Genomic DNA, 22,044 nt, shown 5'->3' on the forward strand with positions numbered 1-22,044 from the left:
TAATTTCTAAACATTTTTATTTCAAATCTCTTTTCACCCTTCCCCAAAAAGACATGGGTCAGTACAGCAATCATAAAAAGGAGATACAAACACAAGAGTCAAATGTCTCCCGCACTGACACTTACAAAAAACTGGGAGTTGTACATGGGGTTTCCAAACAGGACCTGCAGCAGCTACTAACGTCCCTTTATAAGAGTCGAACATGCCTATTAATACAGTATATACAAACACCCCGTTCTGGAACTAATCTACAGGGACATCCCAACACCCACCCGTCTATCCCCAGAAAAATACCAAAACACACCCAAAGTGCATTTGTTTTGTTTATATCAAAACATCTTTTCCTTTCCCCACCCACCCACAGACCCTCCCACCCCATTTAACATTGGCCTGCAAGTCTATTTTAACCATTTAGTAATTTTTTATAGTTTATGAAAATAAATTATACAGCAACTATTTTAATAAATTAAGCACAAAAAGGGGAAGGTGAGGAGGAAAACTAAACAGGAAGACAAAAGCCAGGCCACGCTTTGGCTTGGAGGAGGGCAGGGTGGCAAACAAGGACAGAGGTGGTTGCAGGGGGTGTGGCTCCCCTTCTGGTGAAGAAATGGCAACCACTCTGAGCCCAGAATGACACCCCTCTTCATTGAGTTTCTTAAAAACAACCAAAAAATGTACAGCAGTGGCTGTGCCACAGGCAGCACCAGTTTGGGCATTCCAATGGCCGGCCTGCCCACAGAGCGGTGCCTGGATAATGTTTGTCCCTTGGGAAAGGTTCTGGGCCTAACAGTGGGAGGCAGGTCCCTGTTCAAGGGAGCACCAGGGATGGAGCAGCCAGCCTGCCCGCCCCATCTGAGCTGGGCGGAGCAGTGTGTGATTTCCTGGGTTCTGATCAAGAGTGTCCTAAGTTTTCTTCACACTCTCTCTCCAGGAGCAAAGATTGCAGTCCAGCTGCAACCAGACACTCATGCCTTCCCCCCTGGGCTGGCTGCTTTTGACCTGCCCAGTCATGCCTCTGGGCACTTCGGAAGGAGGGAAGGAGGGAGTAGTCCCAGGTACCCTCTAACGGAGATGAGATGAGCACGAAGGCAAGTCACAGACTCCACATGCAGGACCCGCTTCCCAGAGGTAGATGGGAGTGGGAGGGGACGGGGAAGGGGTGCAGAGGACAGGATGGGAAACAGGAGGACAGTGGGCCGGCACCTACCAGGAAGGTCGAGAAGCGATGAAAAGGACAAAGACAGTATGGAATCTGGATGTAGAGAAAGGTCTTTCCCTGGCAGATTAGAGAATCGATATTTTAAATACAATTCTTTACTGTTTTTCTACCTGTAGCACCTGAGTCCCCAGTGCTTTCATCGCTATGGTCCACACCCCACCTCACTCCTCCCAAGGCTTTGCTCTCCCATCTTCTCAAGGCCTCCTGTCCTTTTGTGCTGAGCATGAAGGCTCCAAGGTCAAAACAGGATAAGTCACGGGGACTGGCAGACTCGACTTTGCCTTCTTGAGCTTTGAAGCCCACTAACCCTATAGCTATCATGGGTGGAGGGAGCCACGCTTCGCTTTTTTTTTTTTTTTTTTTTTTTTAATAAAAAAGATTTTACTCCCCAGGAGCAAATAAATCATTTTGAACTACTGATAAACACTGCTGCAGTGAAAAGAAAGATGGCTACATGTATGCAATAGCACAAATTCAGTGTAAGAACAGCTGTGTTGACAATTAGAGATAAAAATCACTTAGCCACCACCCCCCACCCTCCCACAAACCAAACCAAGAGGATTCCCATAGGGAAAATGTCTAACTCAAAAGCTCCTCCCTTAGGGACAGGGGGCATGTCATTCTCTTAAAAGGGGAAAACAAATGGCAGGTCTCCCCACAGTGGAGATGCTTTCAACACTCCAACTGGTGGCAAGACTTCTGCAAATGTAGACATGCATGGACACCCAGACACACCCAGGCACGCGCGCACGCGCACACACACACACACACACACAAACACACTTTCAGACTTCCCACTATATCCCAGTGCCTAGTCCTCCATTTTCAGGGCTCAAAGCCAAGGGCGAGGCAGCAGGGCGGGGAACAGTCTAACCCAAGGGAAAAGTCTCTACTATCTCCATTTCCTGCTGGGACCCAAGGGCTTTAAGCAGCCTTGCTCTTCTGGGGGCCTAGGGTGAGGGCTGAAAAGATAGGTACCCCAGGGCACCCAGCTCTATTTCTAGGCTCTCACGCCTGGATGTGCAAGCACTCAGCACGTTTCCTGCTCCCCAGTTCTTCCTGGATGTACCCTGTAGGGGTGCTTGCAGCCTCCTCTGCATCATTCCCAGCCTCAGTGAGGGCCAACACCATCACCAGGTGAAAGGAAGGAAAGGAGGAGTAGAAACCATGATGATGAGCTCCCCTCTCAGAAGCCTTCATGCTACGGGGGGCAGCTCCCCTTCACTAGATCTAGGCACAGGCTAGCCACCTGGCCCAGGCCATCACTAATGGTCCTGAACTCCCAGTTACTGCCCACTTACCTAGTCCTCCTAGCAAAGCCCCACCCTCCTTACTCTGTGCTCCTGCCACAGCACCCGAATTTCAAGTAACAGCAGATTGTAGCAGTAGTTGTCACTTGGCTCACAGCGGCTCACACTTGTCCTGAGGAAGGTTACAGTAGATAAATCACTAACAAGTAAGGGTCACACAGGTAAGGACCCATTAACAACTTTGAAATCAGTGATGGGTCCCTGGAGGTGAGAACCTTTTCTAGTTTGTGACTTTAAAATACAACAACCAAAAAAGGAATAATGAGTTCCCTCTGTGGACTGCATTTCAATTAGCCCAACACAGAACTGGCAAAGGAGGACTGGGCCCAGCCTGGAGAGATGAAGGGGATGTGCTGTTCTCTCTGCTCTCTGCCCCACTCCCGCCTCTTCCTCCCCCTCATCTCCCGATGGAGCCTGTCATCTTGTGAAACTCTGTCCTGCATCCCACTCTACTGAGGAAGAACTAGGCTATAGCCTGGGCCATGACTAGCATACAGACGAATCATGGACATGGGGACACATTACCCTTTCCCAGGAGGAGAAAGAAGGATGCTGGTGAGGTTGGGGCATGCCTCCTCAGCTGGTTTGGTTCTGGATCTGACTGTAGAATTCCCCAGTGGAAAGCCTTGGTACCACTAGGGGTACAAGGGCTCTGCCTCCCTCCCCCAGACTGTGCTGAGGGCAGTGAGGTCCCTGCCCATGGGCGGGAACCAGCTGACTTCTGGCTTTGGGTTCCACTTCACCATCACAAGCCCTCAGCACTCACACTTGCTTGATGACTAGAAAGTTTCCGTCTAAACCATGGCACTGAAGAGTAACTGACACTGCTGCTCTAACCTGGTGCTGTGTCCTGTTCAACACATTCCTCAGATTTCTGCTTCCATGATTCTGTTCATGTGTTTCTCATCTCACTGTCCTACCTTTGCCTAGGACCCAAAGCCTCACAGCCACAGAGCTCTCCCAGACTATCTGATCTACTCTGATCTTACCCATCTCAATTTCTTTAAAGAGAGCCCTTGATTTTTTGTACTGCACAGAGTCATTCTCCCATTGCTTCATGTGTAGCAGTCACCTAAAAGCTCCCTTAAGCCAGACATCATGTCTTTCCCCTCTTGTGTTTTCCATAGTATCTAGCCCAGAATTAGGCAAACACATTAAAACACAGTTGAAAAGAATTTCAAAATTATGGGTGGAAAAAAAAAAAGCCCCCAAACCCAAATAGCTGCACATGAGCCACTCAAGGATCCCTATGGATTGCAGACTATAGGCTCTAGAGCTGGGTGGCACTTTCTGCATGATGGCAAGTTAATCTGCACTCTCAAGAGGCAAGACTCACAGGGTAAGCCAATTTCTGGGATCACTATTTTCACTGGTTGGTAATACTACCATGGAATCCAAGGAAAGAAGAGGTACTTCATGACAAATCAGAGGTGGGCTGTGTTTATGCTACAAAGCTCATTTTGTGGGCCACATCTTTACAGGCAGCTAATAATGCAAGTTTCTTTTCTGCTCTGCTACAAGCAGGAGGACTGGTCATTCCATGCAAGACATAAGGCAGAAGGCCAATGCTTCCAGATGAGGCAGTCTTTTAAATTACCAAGACACTGGGACCTCATCCCAAACCATCAGGAAACCACAAACCTGAAGATATTATTTATCTCATGAGAAGAGGCAGATATAAGCACAGGGGAACCAAGAGAGGCAGTCTAATGGAACATTTACTACAAAAGAGCAATAAAGACCCAAACAGCTCAATTTTCACATCTTAACAGCAAACCTCTCCCAAGAGTAACTCTGCAGAAAAGCAAACTCATAATATTACATGACTTGACAATGGCTTACTTCAGAAAAACTCAAAGAGCACTGGAAAGCACCTCCCTCCTCCTCCACTTCCACCTGGAAGGTGGGCAACTCCCACATCAGCATTTGACAGACTTTCCAACAAACAGGGGGCAAATGGAATCTGACTCAGGAAAATGCATGAGTTGCTAGAGAAAAAACATAGGAAAATAAAAAAGCCCTTGCTACCTCCTGTCCCAGAAGTGGGACAACAGTGATAAACCTAAACACATGAGATGCAGTACTCTCCTCCTCACTGATCCAAAGACATTCCATTAAGGCTGAGACACAGGAGAGCTTCTCCTCAGAAGAGCACTATCACAATAGCTTCGTTTCTCACCATCCTCCATATTCCCTCTCACTAGCTGACAGACATATGGAGGTAAGTAACACTGACTCCTAAGTCATGGGTACAGTCTGCCATTAAGAATCTGGAAGCATGCTCCATTAACTTTAGCAGCTCATGATTAGGGCTCTCAAGTGCTCAGGTGATGAAAAAATCGATTGCCTTGACAGCTGGCAGAAGCAATAGGAATGATGTTACCATGATCAGAGTGAAATGTACAGTTATCTAAGGGGGCAGGGTGGAGGGTGGAAGAAGAATGGGACTGACTTGAGGTCACAGAATTCAGGAATTCAGGAAGACAAAACGAACGCGGCTTCTATGAGAGGTGATTCTGAAATCAGGTTCCTAAACCTTAAAAGGAAAGGATGTGAGGAGTCACTACTTTCCCCAGCAGAGGCCCTTTGCCAGTCTTTGTCCAGCAATCTTCTTGTCCAGACTACTCACCCTCTCTTCTTTCCTGCTCCTACTGAAGCAACTCATGCTTAAAGAGAAGCAGATCCTCATCCCTTAGAAACTCCCAACTTGATATGTGCTTCTGACTCTTTCTCTTCCCTTCTTCAAGGTCAATGGTGAACACTTGCACTCTGCCTTTGGCACCAGCTGAATGACCGTCACTGGCAATCCCTCCCCTTCCCTCCCTCAGACCTTGGCTCACCCTTGGCACCACTTCCAGTCCAATGGGCACAAACCCCAGCTGCCTTTAAAGGAAGTTTTCCATACTGAGAAATGCAAATATCCAAAACAAAACTTCTAAAAAAGGAACAGTGTTGAGACTTCTTCCAGTGTTTCAAGGAGCTTGTCCAGTTCCAGGATACCACAGGGGCTGGAGGTGAAGAGGTGAAGCCCCCGCTCAGAGAGTGTGGTTGTGTGCTTCTCCCAAGCCCCAGGGCTGCAGGGGAACCAAAGTCTTTGCGCGGAGGATCTCAGCCCTTCCAACTCCCTCCTTTCTCCTTGCTCCCTCTTCCACAGTAGCTTCATTTGGTTCTTCAAAACTGGAGCTTGGCAACAAATGCCTAGGTGCAAGAGGGAAAAATTAGAGCAGCTCAATGGAGCGGAACCAAATGGAGAACAGCCCAGCCTCTGGAGGTGGAAAAGTATAGCTCAAAGGGAGAACTGGAATCTGGATAGCCAAGGCTCCCACAAATGCTGGTGCTGGCTCAGGATAAGGAATGGCATTTGCTGGGGACATGAGCAGCCCATGATGTGGACACCAAACAAAGGTCCTAAAATTACCAATATATTCTAGCATATTTCCTAACTTCTCTCTTTCCTTTTCCTTTGCCCGTTAATTTTCCACTCTTCCCCACTTCTTTCCTGAGGCTCATCTGCTCCAGGCACTTAAAAAAAAAAAAAAAAAAAAAAAAAGAAGGGCACCTGGGTGGCTCAGTCAGCTGAGTGACCGACTCTTGATTTTGGCTTGGGTCGTGGTCTGAGGCTCGTAAGACTGACCTCAGCGTGGAGTCGGCTTGATGTCCCTCCCCCCCACCACCAACACACACACTCCTGGTTCGTCTCTCCCCGACACACCCCACTCTCATTCTCTCTCTAAATAAATAAAATCTTAAAACAAAATTGGAGTAATCCCTGGTGAGCCCAGCTAGAAATAGCCGTAAGTCTCTGCAGCTTCTGGCTATTGAAGAAGACTGACATATAATCACAAAGACCATATCAGTGGCTTCTACTCCCTGATTTAAGGGCATCGTTCCACATGTTACTCTGTATACTGACTCCAAGCACCCTGACATGAAACTCCCCAGGTAAAAAAAAAAAAAATAAAAAATAAAATAAATAAATAAATAAATAAAATAAAATAAAATAAAATAAAATAAAATAAAATAAATAAAATAAAATAAAATAAAATAAATAAAATAAATAAAATAAATAAAATAAATAAAATAAAATAAAATAAAATAAAATAAAATAAAATAAAATAAAATAAAATAAAAAAAGAAACTCCCCAGGTAACAGCACACAAAGACCAAGTGGACCATTCAGAACTCCCAAATTAAAATCAGCCCGACCAACATGAAGTCATAAGGGCCAAATTTCACAACATAAAGACGTCTCCCTTCAGGAGTGTTACTTCCCATTTTTCTTTCTTTTTTTTTTTTTTTTTACTTCCCATTTTTCTAGGAGCCCTAAAGTTTCAATCAGGAGTGAGGACAGCATAATGCTTATTCTTTGCCACAGGCAACAATCCTGGTGTCACACACAGCAAAGAGACCCCAAGAGTCCAGTTTAATCCTTTGCCAGTACATGACCACCCCCCATACTCACAGCCTGTATGCTTACTGGACCCCTTACCCAAATGCTCTACTCCCAGATCCTCTCCTGGCTGACTCCTTGATACTCAGATCTCAGCTGAAATGACACTTCTTCACAAGGGCCTTCCCTGATCATCCAAACTTGAGTACCTCTATCCCACCACTGATCACTAAACTTCATCAGGTTTTAGTCCTCATTAACACGTACAGTCAACTGAAATTAGCCTATTCACTTCTTTACATGTTTTCAGTCTGTCTTTCCTCATGAAAACTGCAGGTGAGTGAGCTCAGGACTACAGACTACCTGGCTCAGCATGCTCTTCCCAATCCACATGGATACTTAACAAGGGGGCAGTGCTGCTGAATGCACAAACAAGTGGGGAGCTCACTAGGGCCTGTGAAAGACAATTCTGCCTTTGGACCTGTGAAAGCAGTTCTTCTATAGTGGGACTAAAGTCAAACTCCTTCTACCTTAAATCCATTGTGATTCTTGTCCTGCCCCTGCACACATGGAGTAAGTGTAACTACTTCTCCTCTGTCCTGCTTTCAGCCAGCAAGCCCTGCTTTTTTTTTTTTTTTTTTTAATTCATAGAGACAGAGAGAGGCAGAGACACAGGCAGAGGGAGAAGCAAGCATCATACAGAGAGCCTGACGTGGGACTCGATCCAGGGTCTCCAGGATCATGCCCTGGGCTGCAGGTGGTGCTAAACCGCTGTGCCATGGGGGCTGCCCAAGCCCTGCTTACCCCAAAACTTCTCTGCTCCATGTTAGTTACTTATTCCCCAGACACTGAAGCTGGGAGCCACCCCCACCACGCTGAGCCCACCTCTGAATGTGCTGTTTGGGAGGGTTCCTCCTGAGGCACAGCACCCGCAGAGGTGGTGCTCTAGCTAACAAGTCCTAAGTACTCCACAAGGATGCGTCTGTGTAGGCGTGCCTCCCTGGTTCTCTCCTATCTTCCCATCCTAATTTCAGCTGCAAAGCCACCAAGCAGAGACATCCTCCTAGATATCAGAACATTTTGATGTTTTAGCAGTTGTTTCCAAGGGCACACAATTTGCATGTAATTGAAGATATGACAAGAGATTGTACACCCAGTCTGGGATGCATTAAATTAAAGCTCTGTAGCCTCCCAGAGTTACGATTTCTTAATTTCTCTTCTTTCATTCCATCTCCCCTTCTTCATCCTTTTAGCCCAGTTCACATGCTTTCCCCCAATAGGATCAGGGACTTCCAGAGCTAAGAGGGGAGGCCACGGCCCATGAAAACCCGAGGGGCATAACACCAGTCATCATGCTCTCCAGTTACAAAGAAAGCAGAGAGCACAGAGAGATGAAGACTCTCTTCATCCGTAAGGCTGTCACTCTATGGGTTTTCCCCTTAGTTTGTATCATGTGGGAAATGGCACTGAGGAACAGAGAAGGCTAGAGGAGCAGCAGACATATTCAGTGCTTCAAGAGGACAGTCTACATGAACAGGAGAGACAAGGGGTCATCACAGCTGGCAGATCGCAAGAATGTCAGGTCTTGCATGTAACCCACACTACCAGAATCACAGCTCTCTGGCAATTTTGTTCTCTACTCACTTCACCTCTATCTTTAAATGCTCCCATGAAGGCAGCTTAAAAGACTAATTAGAAGCAATCTGCACAAACCAGTATTCCAAGATATTTAATGGGGAAAATACACGAGGAGAATTCAGTTAATGTAGCAACGTAATGTAGCAATGTAAAGGGCCTCTTAGATAAATGAATTCCTTAGCTGATGCACTTATTCTTTTCAATAATTTACTCTTCAGTGGTCCAGATGGAACTCTAACTAGAAGAGTGAGCTTGTTTTCCTCACCCACATTCCAAGCCATGGGACATGGGAGTTCTCACTGAAGTGCATGCCTGTTGCAATTAAAGACATGTTTGCGTTCTCTTTCATGACATTTCCCTCCCTTTTGGTTTCCTGTTTTAATGTCATTTGTGCAACAGCAGGGAGATTGGCCAAAGTATGAGAGAAGGCTGCACATTTAGCTACGTTTATGTGTCCTCCCTTCTTGTTTATATTCAATAATTAGCTTGCACATCGATTGGCAAATACTTTTTAAGCCCCTCATGTCTATCTGCTTTTCTCCCATGATATACCCCGATGGGGACCCCATTAACAGATCCGGTGACTCTCTGGGCAGATGCCTGGATTGGAAATATACATATAGGGTGTGGGAAGGGTGGCAAGGCCCACCACATGACAGGAACTGTCCCAGGAAAGACCTGGCTGGACAGTGAGGCAGAGAGCTCATACCCTTGGCGGCGATCAGCAGGGGGCCCCTCGCTACGTGGAGGGTTCAACCTCTTGCTTCTGTTTGGAAATGAGCTGCGCTTCCTTTAGAGACAGGTATACCTCTTCCTGAGGATCATAGTAGTAGAACTTTCGGATATAAGAGATCAGAGGTCTGTGAAAAATACAAGAAGGATTAAGTGTTATTTACAAAGACCATAAACAAAAGACCACCTTTGTTCAACCCTTCCTTCTTCCCCAACCCCTATATGGCTGTGACTACACAAAAAAACTCTGCCCACCTAAGAAACTTCCCACATTCTTACTTGCTATAGTTCCGTTTCCCTCCCTCTTACCACCTCCATTCCAGTCTTTGTAAAGACTGCAGAAGGGAGGCTCACACACACACACACACACACACACACACACACACACACACACCTTCCTCCCTTCTAGCTGCCATGTGATACTTCTAGAGTTAGGTGCTAAGACACATGAGAAGAGAAAGGAGGGTGTCGTGAATAGCGCCAGGCTCTGCCTGTGCAATCAGCTGGCAGGTCTCACTCACATTTCTAACTAAGCCTCCATTCCTGCCCCAACCCGAAAGACCCCATTGTACTTAGGCAGTGGGAGATCCGGGATGTGATCTATCCGGACGAGCTGTCGGATTCGGAATCTGCAAAGGTGCTGGAGGGATTTGACATTGCTGAATCTAGACACTGGATAGAGCAGCTGGACTGGAGTTGGTGGTAGTCCTTCAAGAATGAAAACCAAGGACATATTCAGAAGGAATAATGCAGCTAACTACAACTTATGAAATAAATCCAGGGAAGGGAAATAGGGTTTCTTTATAGTTCGCATGTTCGTTCTGTGCAAAAGCTCCCTTCCACAAAGAACTGGTGATTTCCATTTGCAGAAGCATTACCACTAATATTTCACTCAAGAGACTCCATTCTCCTCTGCCAAGGGCCTCCCTAGCATGACTCTTAACAGCTGAGAATCTAGCTCTTTAGAATAGCCCATGCTAGAGAGCATTAGGCTCTCCATGAAAAGTGAGAATCAAAGCATCCCTGCTAGGAATGGGAGATACTTATAGGGCACATCTAGCAGCATCCTGAAGGAGAGAACTCAGGAAGGCTGCTCAGAGGGGTCCCCGGCCAATTCCAACTAAGAAGCTGTTAAGTAGAAAGCAATGGCTAGGATCAAGTCTACAATCCTGCACTCCTGCCATTTACTTCAAGCCAGGACAAGTGGGTTTAACCACCTCTTATTTCCCACACTGTGCCCCCACCCCCCACCTCCTCCCATCCTTCTTGCTCCTGAAATTCTAGGCTGGGTCCAGGAACAGAAAAAAAAAAAAAAAAAAAAAAAAAAAAGATGATGCTTTTAATAGGAAAGTGACTATAGTAGCTTGGGCAAGCTGGAAGAGTAGCACTCAGTGCCAAAGTGCCTGCTGCCTAATGCCAACCAGGCCCAATGGGACACACCCTGGTTTCATCAGTATCAGAAGGCTTGGTGCTGGGAAATTCCAAGCCCCAAGGGTCAATGCCACAGAACAGAGACATCCACAATGGCAGGAACACTTAAACCAATTCAAGGGAACAAAGAATATCCTGGTTTCAAGAAACAAAGAGCCTGCAGAAGGTAAATAAGCAAACTGCTCTCAGAAAGAATGAGTTGCAAAATCTTTGAAAGAATTCTTTTCTCAGTCACTGTCCTCTCAAAATTCTGCAGACACATCTCGTTGGAAAATAACATATATATGTTTTTACAGTTTAATTTCCAGTGTTTTTAAAATTTGGTTTGAAGGTGTGAGAAGAAAAACTTAAAGCTTGCAGATCGTCTCCCAAAGCCTTTGCATGGTAATTGGTAGTGGACTTTCTAAAAAAGAAAAAAGTTAAAATACTATGATACTGTTACTAAGCAAGCAAGCATGACTTAAAAACATTTAACTCACTTAGTCTTCAAACTATACTTTGAGACAGGTATCTCTATTATCCCCATTTCACATATGGAAGAAGCTGAGGCTTACTGGGCTCAGAGAACTTGCTCGCCACACAGAACCAACAAAATTGACCTGCCATGAGCACCTCCTTTGTCTCATGAAGAGCTGGGTCCACAGAACCTCAGAGGGTTTTTCTAGGTGTCTCCCCAGAGCACTTGCCCTTCTGCTGTCCACGACAGTCCCAGCACTTTGATGCATGACTGGTCTCAGTCCACTCCTCACTCCTATTCCTTCAGTCCTTGGCCTTACACCTTGAAGCACTTAGCCCTCCTCCACCTGTATGGTTGGTCCTTTCCTCTCACATACAGTTTAAAAAAAAAAAAATCACACTTTCTCCCTTGAATATATTTAAACTCAAGTGGTTTTAAAATGGTATTGGGTTCAAAGGCCTCTTTGAATTTATACCCTCTCTTATATGTTTAAAAAATATTCTTTAGTAAATTAAACTATGGCAAACAGAAAGCTTTTGGGGGAGGGTTGTAATAATGCTAAATTCAAAATGATGTTTCAGAGATAAAATTTATGAATCTATTTATTCCCAAAGACACAGTACTATCAGACTTGTGCTTAAAGATATCAGGATAATAAGCAGCATAAAATTATCCGATTGTTTGCCTACTTGAATTTTAATGACCATATATGCTTGCCTATTTAATTGTGTTACTTTTAGCCTTAGGTTGACAAATAGCAATTTGAAACCTGTTAATTCTCTGATATTCCCTCGTGTCAACCTGACCATTTACTGTTTGCCCCCTTACACAGCAAACAATTGGAGCTCACACAACCAGAACATGTTAATGGAAGAGGTTAGAAATGGAAATAAATCTGAGATAACACTCCAGGACAGCAGAAAGAGAGAGGGTGAGGTGAAATAGTGACCATCAGAAACCTTCCTTTGGTCCTTTATATCAAGGGTTTTGGGCACCAATCTAGCTTCTGGCCACTTCACTGTTTGTCCCCCCCAAAAGGACCAGATTAGGGGTGACAAATTTCTTCCAAGTTTGAACACCCCCTACACACAAGTCTTTCTGCCAAACCAAACTTCCCTGAAGACCAGAGTTATCCAGCCCAAAATGTCAATAGTGCTGAATTAAGAAACCCTGGGAAACAGTGAAGACCTGTCACTGAACAAATAATTATAAGATTAATGATGGTTACAAAAGAGAGATAAATTTCCTTAAGAGTTGTGCAATTCAAAGTGTGATTAAAAAATAAAAGGTATTGGGATTGCTGGCTGGCACAATTGGTAGAGCACACAACCCTTGATCTCAAGGCTGTGAGTTCAAGGCCCATGTTGGGTATAGAGATTACTTAAAAATAAAATCTTGAAAAAAAATTGTTTTTTTTCTCTTCATGCACTTCACAGATGATGAAGATCCTCTCAACAAAGAAGGATATGCTCCCTTTGAGTTTTGGTTCTAACAGCATCAGGGGTTCCATACTAATCCAATCATACTCTCTTTTTGAGACTGCTGCATGGTGGTGTTAGGCATTTGGTTTGTAACTGTGGAATGCACCAGACTAAGATGCAAACAGTGATTTCAGTGACCATGCTCCACTACTAGGGAGAGAGAAGGGGGAAACCAAGATCAGGCGCCATCATTTTTATTTTCACTAAGGGTACCTCCCCTGATGCCAATTATTCCATTTATTCTAATTAATTTCCTTCCTTCTGTTCCTTACTTGCCACCATTCGGAACTTTCCATTAGTCCTAGCTTTATGATCCCTATGATCCCTGGCGTCCCTTTAACACCAGTCTGCATGGCCTGTTAGTGCAGCCAGCTCTAGTATTGAGCCAGAAAAAAAACCTGACTTTGAATCCTGGCTCTGTAACTCACTGTACCTCTGTGGTGTGTGTGTGTTTAGATAGGCTCCACACTAAGCCCAATGTGGGGCTTGAACTCATAACTCTGAGATCAAGACCTGAGTTGAGATCAAAAGTAGGACATTTAACCGATTAAGCCACCCCAGCTCCTCATTGTACCTCAGTTTCTTAATCCGAATGAATGAATGAATGAATGAATGAAAGAAAGAAAGAAAGAAAGAAAGAAAGAAAGAAGGAAAGAAAGAAAGAGAGAGAGAGAGAAAGGAGGGAGAGAGGGAGACTATGTGTCTCTTTAAAGGATTTTGTAAGGGAAATGAAATAATACCTGGCTCCTTGCAGGCATTCAGTTATCATCATCCCAAAGTCTCAATAAACAGGCTCCTTTCAGATTCTGAGTTAAAAATCCCTGGTGCAGGTTAAGAAAGTTTGACCTAGGGCAGCCCGGATGGTTTAGCAGTTTAGCACCGCCTTCAGCCCAGGGTGTAATCCTGGAGACCTGGGATCGAGTCCCACGTCAGGCTCCCTGAATGGAGTGTGCTTCTTCCTCTGCCCCCACTCCCTTCTCTCTCTGTCTCTGATAAGTAAATTTAAAAAAAAAATCTTAAAAAAAAAAAAAGAAAAAGAAAATTCGACCCAAATGCTAATGACTACCTCTTCTTCACACCAAGTCCCTGATAGAATCAACCTCACAGAAATACCTAGACTTTTATGACAAGCAAAGGACAACAAACAATGGTAAAGGAGAATATTGGCTTTGTCTTTTGTCCCAATCCTTCAAAGAGAAGTCACTTATGGTCTAGGAGTAAATATTAACTCTGCTTTGCCTTCTCTGTTTGATTATAATTTTAAGTATAAATAGATATCCTTTTTTTTAAATTTTTTTATTTATTTATGATAGTCACAGAGAGATAGAGAGAGGCAGAGACACAGGTAGAGGGAGAAGCAGGCTCCATGCACCGGGAGCCCGATGTGGGATTCGATCCCGGGTCTCCAGGATCGTGCCCTGGGCCAAAGGCAGGCGCCAAACCGCTGCGCCACCCAGGGATCCCTAGATATCCTTTTTTTTAAAGATTTTATTTATTTATTCATGAGAGACACACAGAGAGAGTCAGAGACACAGGTAGAGGGAGAAGCAGGCTCCATGCAGGGAGCCCAATGTGAGACTTGATCCCGGGTCTCCAGGATCACACCCTGGGCTGAAGGTGGCGCCAAACCGCTGAGCCACCAGGGCTGCCCATAAATAGATATCCTATCTGTAGCATTCCTCACAGGTCCTAGAAAGACATCCTCCACTAATAAACACATTTCTGACTTCCTTATGTAGTCTCTACAAATCACAGCAAACTCAGATTTCAATCTGCTTGCTGTTACTTTTCCCCATTAATGGAGTGGTTAGTAAATAAAGCAGAGGATTTGGAGACTATTGAGCCTGGGTTTGAACTTTGACTTGAGCACTGATCAGCTAAGTGACTTTTTTTTTTTTTTTTTTTTTTAGATTTTATTTATGAGAGAGAGAGAGAGAGAGTACATGCAAGAGAGGGAGAGAGAGCAAGGGCCAAGGGAGAGGGAGTGGGAGAAGCAGACTACCTACTGTGGGGGCTCCAACCCAGGACCCTGGGATCATGACCAGAGCCCAAGACAGACAGTGAATGACGGAGTCACCAGGCGTCCCTGCAAAGTGACTTTTAGAGTAAGTAACTTCACATTTGAGCCTCAGCCTCACTTTCTTCACTGGCAAATGAAAATGGTCTTATCTATAACTAGACCAATCTATTAGCTAACTTTGGGTTGTTATAAAAAATTATATTTATTCCTTTATTTTTAAAGATTTTATTTATTTATTTGACATAAAGAGAAAAAGCAAGAGAGCACAAGCAGGGGGGAACAGCAGAAGTGAGGGAGAAACAGGCTCGGAGGCAGGGCTAGATCCCAGAACCCTGGTATCATGACCCTAACCAAAGGCAGATGCTTAACCGACTGAGCCACCCAGGTGCCTCAGAGATGAGAGATGTTTAAATAAAGAATCTGACAAAGTAACTGGCACAGGATACACAGTTAATAAATAGTAGCAACTGTTACAAGTTCTAGCCCTTACCAAAGTTAAGAATCTTAGTTAAAATTTCTGCAGACACAGCACATTTGTACAAGGAAATGAGCTATACCAGAGGAGTCCAAGACTCCTCAAAGTCTCTCAAATACCCTACAAATAGATATATGCTCCAGACTCCTCTGAGAAGATTTCCCTGGTTCACCCATAAACAGAGCTGCTTCCTTTGCCCTTGTCAATCACTGACCACCATGCCTTGTATTGAGTTCTACATGTGCCCTTGCCTTTATCTTCCTACCTATTCTCTCTCTGAGGCTATGAGATCTCTGAGGGTAGAGGTGTGGCTTATTTTTGATACTGAGTTACAGAATTAATGTTTGTCAAATAAATAATCTCTCAAAGTCACAAGCTTTAAAAATTACTAAAGAGTCAATTCCTGTAAGAAAGGATTCTAACTTTTCCCTTTAACCAAGTCAACTGCACGAGACCCAACTGTGTTGACAGCACTGAGGCAAATACGAAATGAAGTGAGAATTAATACAGTTCACACCCTGTCATGCCTTATTTAAATCATCAAGATTATAAAACACATTCCTGTAACCTGGCTCAATCCTGTTACTGATGTTCTGCCTGGGGCTCCCCTGGAACTTCTTTTTAGAGCAATTTCTTGGCACACAGTTTACTTAAGAATCTTAATTTGATTCACTGGGAATGCATGAAGTTCTCATTTTAAGTTATGTTTGAATCTTACAAATTCCTCAATTAATATGCTTGCCATTTTGCCTTTCCCCAACCCTATAAAATAAGGAGACAGACTCTTCCAAACCATCCCTTTTCTCCTTTCAGTAGAGATTATATAGATACCTCTCTACTTAGTGGGTAGAAAGACTATATAACCATACCAGCAAAGATGGGAACTTCCCAATCCTCCCAAATGGAGAAATGCCTTTATACTTAACACTGGTAGAGATATGAGATACAACAAGAACTATCTACTCTTTAATAGCAAGTTTAGTACAAATGGACAAAATCCACAGCTGACTGCCATTGAATTCAGTCTCCTTGACTCTCATCATGGCCTTTCTAGTGAATACTCTTTTACCTTCCCCATTCCCATAGAAACGGCCTATGCAAGTTGTCCCCTCTCTGCTTCACATGGAATTGTGAGATGCTTGGATTAGGGATAGGGACACACCTCTGAATGTTAAATATTCACATGATGGCTGGACATCAGAGGTAGCATTTGTTTTCTCATTTGTGTGTTCAGAAAAGCAAAGATTCCTTCTCAGTATGTTGAAGGATTAATGTTTTAAGAGCAGGGGACTAACCACTGGACTCTAGGAAGAGTGGTTGCAATGGGAGCCAGGAAAAAAACTTCAAGTAAATGTGGCTTTTTCTAGGGGGCAGGGGGACATATTTTGATACTAGACTGCATCATACCCAAGTAAGTTAATTAACGTAACCATAGCCTTACCTGGAACCCTGGATCTCAAGAAATAGAGAAACTTCCCATTCTTGGAGTGCATGATGGCTCTCTTAATGAACTCCACCACTGATTGACAGCGGTCCTCAAACTTGGGATGACACCACAGGCTGAAAGTTCCTGCCATGGAAAATTAAAGAGAAGTAAAGATGTAAAAACTTACTTTTAAGATATCTGGGAAGCTAACCTGAACATCTTAATGATTCTCAAGTCTGCGACGATTGTTTATAGGCAAGTTGTCAGACAAAGGTCCCTGAAGCCACCTGTTCCTGTTTGTTCCACAATTAATGGAAAGAAAGACATTGTGTTTAGTAAGACATTAGTGTGAACACTGATCTTTAAATCATATGTCATAAGAAAAGACTGCCATAGGAAAACCAAGTTTAAATGATGCCCTCTTCAAAAGATACTGTGTTCAAGCATTTACAGAATAGTCGAGACAAGAAAGGAAGATCAGTTTTGCAAATCTCATTCATTCTTGTGTTAGGCACAAAACATTAAATTCTAAGTCTTTTCTTCTTTAAACTTTTATTTTTATTTTTTAAAGATTTATTTATTTATTCATTCATGAAATACACACACAGAGTGAGAAAGAGAGAGAAAGAAAGAGAAAGAGAAAGAGAGAGAGAGAGAGAGAGAGAGAGAGGCAGAGACAACAGGCAGAGGGAGAAGCAGGCTCCAAACAGGGAGCCCAATGCGGGACTCAGTCCTGGGTCCCCAGGATCACACCCTGGGCCAAAGGTGGCGATAAACCGCTGATCCACCTGGGCTGCCCCATTCTTTAACTTTTAAAATCAACTCTCCCCGCCATGGTATGTTGCAAAGATCCCACCCCAAGTTTTAGAGTCCTAAAAGCAAAAGGGAATCTGAACTCCCATGACTAAAACCAAACCAAAACCTCCAAAAACTCAAGCATTAAATGCAAAGAAATTGCCTACAAAAGGGACAGAATCCAAGAGAACTACAGACTTGAGTCTCTCTAGTTACTCTCACAGTATCACTTAAAAAGATGAAGACAAATGCTCCATTGCAAACTGGCAACTGGGAGACCCACAAAGCTTCTATTAAAAATCCCATTTATTCAAGGAAGAAAGCCCCTTTGAACAATAAGTAACGAGAGCACCATTTGAAGGTTCTCTCGTTACCGGCCTCTCACCTATCAGGGACCTAGAGGTCAGGCATTCATTCCTCATTCTCATGGCCTAGTCAGTCGTCATTTTCATAGCCTTAAGAAATACTGCATTCTGGGATCCCTGGGTGGCGCAGCGGTTTGGCGCCTGCCTTTGGCCCAGGGCACGATCCTGGAGACCCAGGATCGAATTCCACATCGGGCTCCCGGTGCATGGAGCCTGCTTCTTCCTCCACCTGTGTCTCTGCCTCTCTCTCTCTCTCTGTGACTATCATAAATAAAAAAAAAAAAAAAAAAAAGAAATACTGCATTCTGAAATGCTTTAATTTGCATGGTGTTTTTCTGCTGGCTTGATTTTGGTCTTTGGGAATAGGAGGAAAGCAGGCAGCAGGCTACACCACAGCAAGCTAATTCTCAGGCCAGTGGACTGAAGGGCCTTTCTCTTCATGTACCTTTAAGGCAGGGGTGGGGACAGAGGAAACCATTGACAAAGCTGCACTGGCCTAATGCACTACTTCCTGCCTCACAGGAGAAGTGAACCAAGTAAATACCGCATGACATAGCTAAGAGCAGAAAAGGCCTGGTGGTGGCTGAAGAGACCATGCAGGAGGTCCTCACTTGTGATGCCATGTCTAACACAGCTTGTGTAAGACTGATCACATGTGGGGTGAGTCCCTGAAACTCCCCAAAGTTCTCCCCACTTTTTTTCTTTTTTTTTTTTTTTAAAGATTTTATTTATTTATTCATGAGAGACCAGAGAGAGAAAGGCAGACACAGGCAGAGGGAGAAGCAGGCTCCATGCGAGGAGCCCGATGTGGGGCTCGATCCCGGGTCTCTAGGACCACGTCCTGGGCCAAAGGCAGACGCCCAACAGCTGAGCCACCAGGCATCCCAAGTTATCTCCACTTTAAAAATTTTTAACACAGGCAAATTTGACAAAGGATGGATTACCCAGCCCTGCCACCAATGATCATCATGATTTTCTGTCCCAGGTCAGAGACAGAATGCCACAATGCAAAGTCAGTCCAGACAGCAGGGTTGAAAGAATCAGCCTCTAGACGTGACCACAGCACTCAGCACCTGCTGACCACAAAGGAGGAGGTACCCCCAGGGAGGAAGACAGGTAGTCTAGAGCATGATGATCCCAAAGAGTCTCTGAGTTCTGCTCACTATTTTCTAAGAGACGACACAGGTGACCTAAAGAAATGATCACCGTGCTGCCTGGCAAGAAAACCTGATGTGATGGACTCTCAGACAAAGAAATTCAGCACAGGACAGTCCAAGGATCAACACTAAATTCTCTTTTTTGTGTATAGGATTTAATAGAAAGTCTCTCTAGATGTTGAGCCTAATTACGAACAGAGCTTGGGAGAGTTTGTGGAATGGTCCTAGCTTATTTTTTCCTTCTATTAGGAGAGTTCTACCAACTTTGTTCTGTTCATCTTGTTCAGGCTCTCCTCTTTCCAAGACAAAATGCTGAGAATACTTTTCCATAGAACCCTCACCTTCCTCCCTATCCCAGCCAACATCCCTTCTAGTGACTGAAACTAGTACCCATAACAACATTCAATGGAGAATGAGATTTCCTCCCTCTCTGTAGTCCACCTCTCTAAAATCTTCCCATGAGAAGGCCAGCTAGCAAGAATAGAGAGTAGCACAGGGGAAAGAAAGCATTCCTCAAATGGCAGCATGTCTTACCTCTGTAGTGCTCCATTCTCGTGTGGTGGGTGATACCCTGTGACCGGAAACTGAGGCTCAGGATGTAACGAGGATCAGAGCTATCTCGTACCAGGAAAGAGCCATCTGGCTTCCCTTTCAGCTTCATCTCTGCATCTTCCCAGTTCATTGGTCCCCAGTACCAACCACACTATCAAAAATAAGAAGTGGTCAGGTACTTCACAGCACTGGGGAAACATGCACGTTTTCAGCACAATCTATTTTACCACAGAAGAACCACTCCCTTCCCACCACTTTCAAAATATTTTACTAAGTAAGAGTTGCTAAGGGCATCTTAACCATTAGCAATGAATAGCCGGCTCATTCTTTTAGCCCTCTAAAGTAACAATATAATAAGCCTACAATCCCATTAAGAAGGCCTAACCAAAAAAAGAAGAGGGAACTGGGTCAGTTAATCTGTCAAAGTCAGCCTCAACTAGGTGAACAGCTCTCCACAACTGTTCTTCACCACTTTCAAACGTTTTTCCCCAAGATTCAATTTTACAATGTCCCTTATGGAATTGATCATAGCAGCATATTGCTTTGGCACTGTAAATACAGAGGCAAGATAACTATTCTTCCTCTAAAAATAAGAAAAGGAGAGCCCAGGACAGAAGAAGGAGAGTGGGAGAGGAGACCAGCCGCCAGTCTCTGGGCACCGCCTACCTTCTCCAACTCTCGAAGGCTGGCTGCAAAGCTGCTTGAGTCGGGCCGGTAGAGCGGACACTGGAGATGCTGGGGGGGCTGGCTGTGCAGGGATTCAGCTGCTCGGATGGGAGCAATCCGGGGAAACGCATCTGCGGGGCAAGACAGTGGCGGTCACTTGTTCACCCTCCTGGCTCCCAACCATATAAGCAGACCCTCCTCCCAAAACAGAGATGCTAACTGAAGAGGGGCAAGGCATTAGAAGCTAAGCTGGAAAGGGTGGAAGCCAAAGCAGTGGGAAAGAGCTGGATGGGCTGGAACAAAAAGCTGTGTGGGCTCGTGTAAGCTGTGAAGGATGGGTGGGGGCATTCGACCCCAAGAGAGGGGTAGGGGAGCTGCTCACTAACCTGACTAAGGTGACTACTTCAGGGGCTTCACCAGCCTAGAGCGATTCCAGCTTCTCCCACCTCGAGGTGAAGCGCCGGTAAAGCAGCCTTGGAAATAGTGACTCGTTTACTTGCCCAGGGAGAGGAACGATTTTGCCAGGCAAGTAGAAAAGAATGCCGATTTCATTCATTTTACTCCTTGGGTACTGGAGGCTGGCAAAGCAGGTGTGGGCTACTAAATGCTTGGTACTTATTTACAAGGCTGCAGTAAATACTAAAAACTTAGAAACACCAGAGAATTTTGAGAACTTTAAACCTTGCCAACCTGAAATTAAAGAGGTCTCCTAAGTGGTATCTACTCAGAGATTGCAAAGCAGTATCAGCAGCAAAGAGGTGAAAAATTCAATAGTCTTTTATCCCTACCAAAAATCAGATTCACCTCCACAGGGAACAATGGGTTAGAAAAAACAGTTCTTGGCCTCAATTCCAAGGAGTTCTGGCCCAGCCAAGGGGATAAGATTTAAGCTTTCTCATAAGTCCTATGATTTCCATAAATAGACTTCTCCCATCCTTCAAGAGTATATCACTTTGTACTCCCAACTTTTACAAGGCTTGCCTCTAAACTAAGCTAACCTGGGGCATGGGGTGGAGGAGGCGGAGGTAGGGGAAAAGACTGCAGGGAAGACCCCATCGGAGCCACAAGGACAGATGTAGGCAGCGTCCCACTGATATCATCTAGAAGAGAGAACAGAAGCAAGAGGTTCAGAAATACGAGCACAGATGAATGAGGTGAAGCAGAGGAGGGAGAAGGATCATCAGGCTGCCCTCTGGAGCAAGATGGCCTGACCTTCACCCTGTCTTTTTGCACAAAGGGCAACAATCATCTTAACCTGGTTTTCTTTGTTGAAAGCAGAAAAATAAGGATAATCCTAAAGCAGTCTACTAGCAGTAGATTCAGGGCAAGGTAAGTACAGATCTAATCAACATATGGACAGTAAATGTTACAGCATGCAGGTAAGAGACCCATTTAACTGCTTAAGGAGATGACAAGGGTGCTGAGAAATGGACAGGGGATAATTGGGTCATTATTAGAAACCCAAGAGCTTGTTGGCTCCTGGAAAAGAACAAGAGGTCCCTACAGCTCACCCCCTCCCACTAGGGCAAGAAGGCATACAGCAATGGAGACTATACCTAGGAGGCTGAGGCTTCTTCTTGGAGGAGGAGGGGGAGTTGGAGGGTGTGGAGAGGTCAGGCCCCGCTGAGAGATGTCCACATCCACAAGCGACACAGTTTCACCTGAGGGATTCATGGAGCAAGCACGTTATGGAAGCACCTTGTCCAAAGCTGAGGCCAAAAGCAAAGGAAAGCAAAGAGCAAGCAAGCAAGGCTAGGGGCCCCAGCTCTCAAAAATCTCAAAATCTAATGCTTCCCAGAGCCAGAATCACCCCAAACACCTGTTTACAGATGTGTGTACAAATTTCTGCCTTAGGGAACAAGGCAAGTCACTTGTTACAAGTCCAAATGGACATGGAAACCAGGTGCCAGAAGAATCTAAGAACTGTACC

General features: G+C 44.7%; 1 protein-coding gene across 2 annotated transcripts in view; it reads right to left on the minus strand.

The window, feature by feature from the left end:
- SOCS7 (suppressor of cytokine signaling 7) overlaps positions 1-22,044 on the minus strand; it is a 32,081-nt gene continuing 10,037 nt past the window's right edge. Inside the window, exons 3-10 of one of the 2 annotated variants that reach the window (XM_025995804.2) lie at positions 21,671-21,775; positions 21,113-21,214; positions 20,115-20,245; positions 19,431-19,599; positions 16,595-16,723; positions 9,862-9,997; positions 9,267-9,417; positions 1-5,727 (exon numbers count right to left, since the gene is read on the minus strand). In XM_025995804.2, coding sequence (XP_025851589.2) covers positions 9,297-9,417; positions 9,862-9,997; positions 16,595-16,723; positions 19,431-19,599; positions 20,115-20,245; positions 21,113-21,214; positions 21,671-21,775 — 893 coding nt within the window. In that variant the 3' untranslated portion in view covers positions 1-5,727; positions 9,267-9,296. The remainder of the gene's footprint in view (positions 5,728-9,266; positions 9,418-9,861; positions 9,998-16,594; positions 16,724-19,430; positions 19,600-20,114; positions 20,246-21,112; positions 21,215-21,670; positions 21,776-22,044) is intronic. The other variant, XM_025995805.2, reaches the window with a different exon arrangement.

The sequence above is a fragment of the Vulpes vulpes genome, chromosome 2, assembly GCF_048418805.1.
Source record: "Vulpes vulpes isolate BD-2025 chromosome 2, VulVul3, whole genome shotgun sequence".
NCBI classification, from domain to species: domain Eukaryota; kingdom Metazoa; phylum Chordata; class Mammalia; order Carnivora; family Canidae; genus Vulpes; species Vulpes vulpes.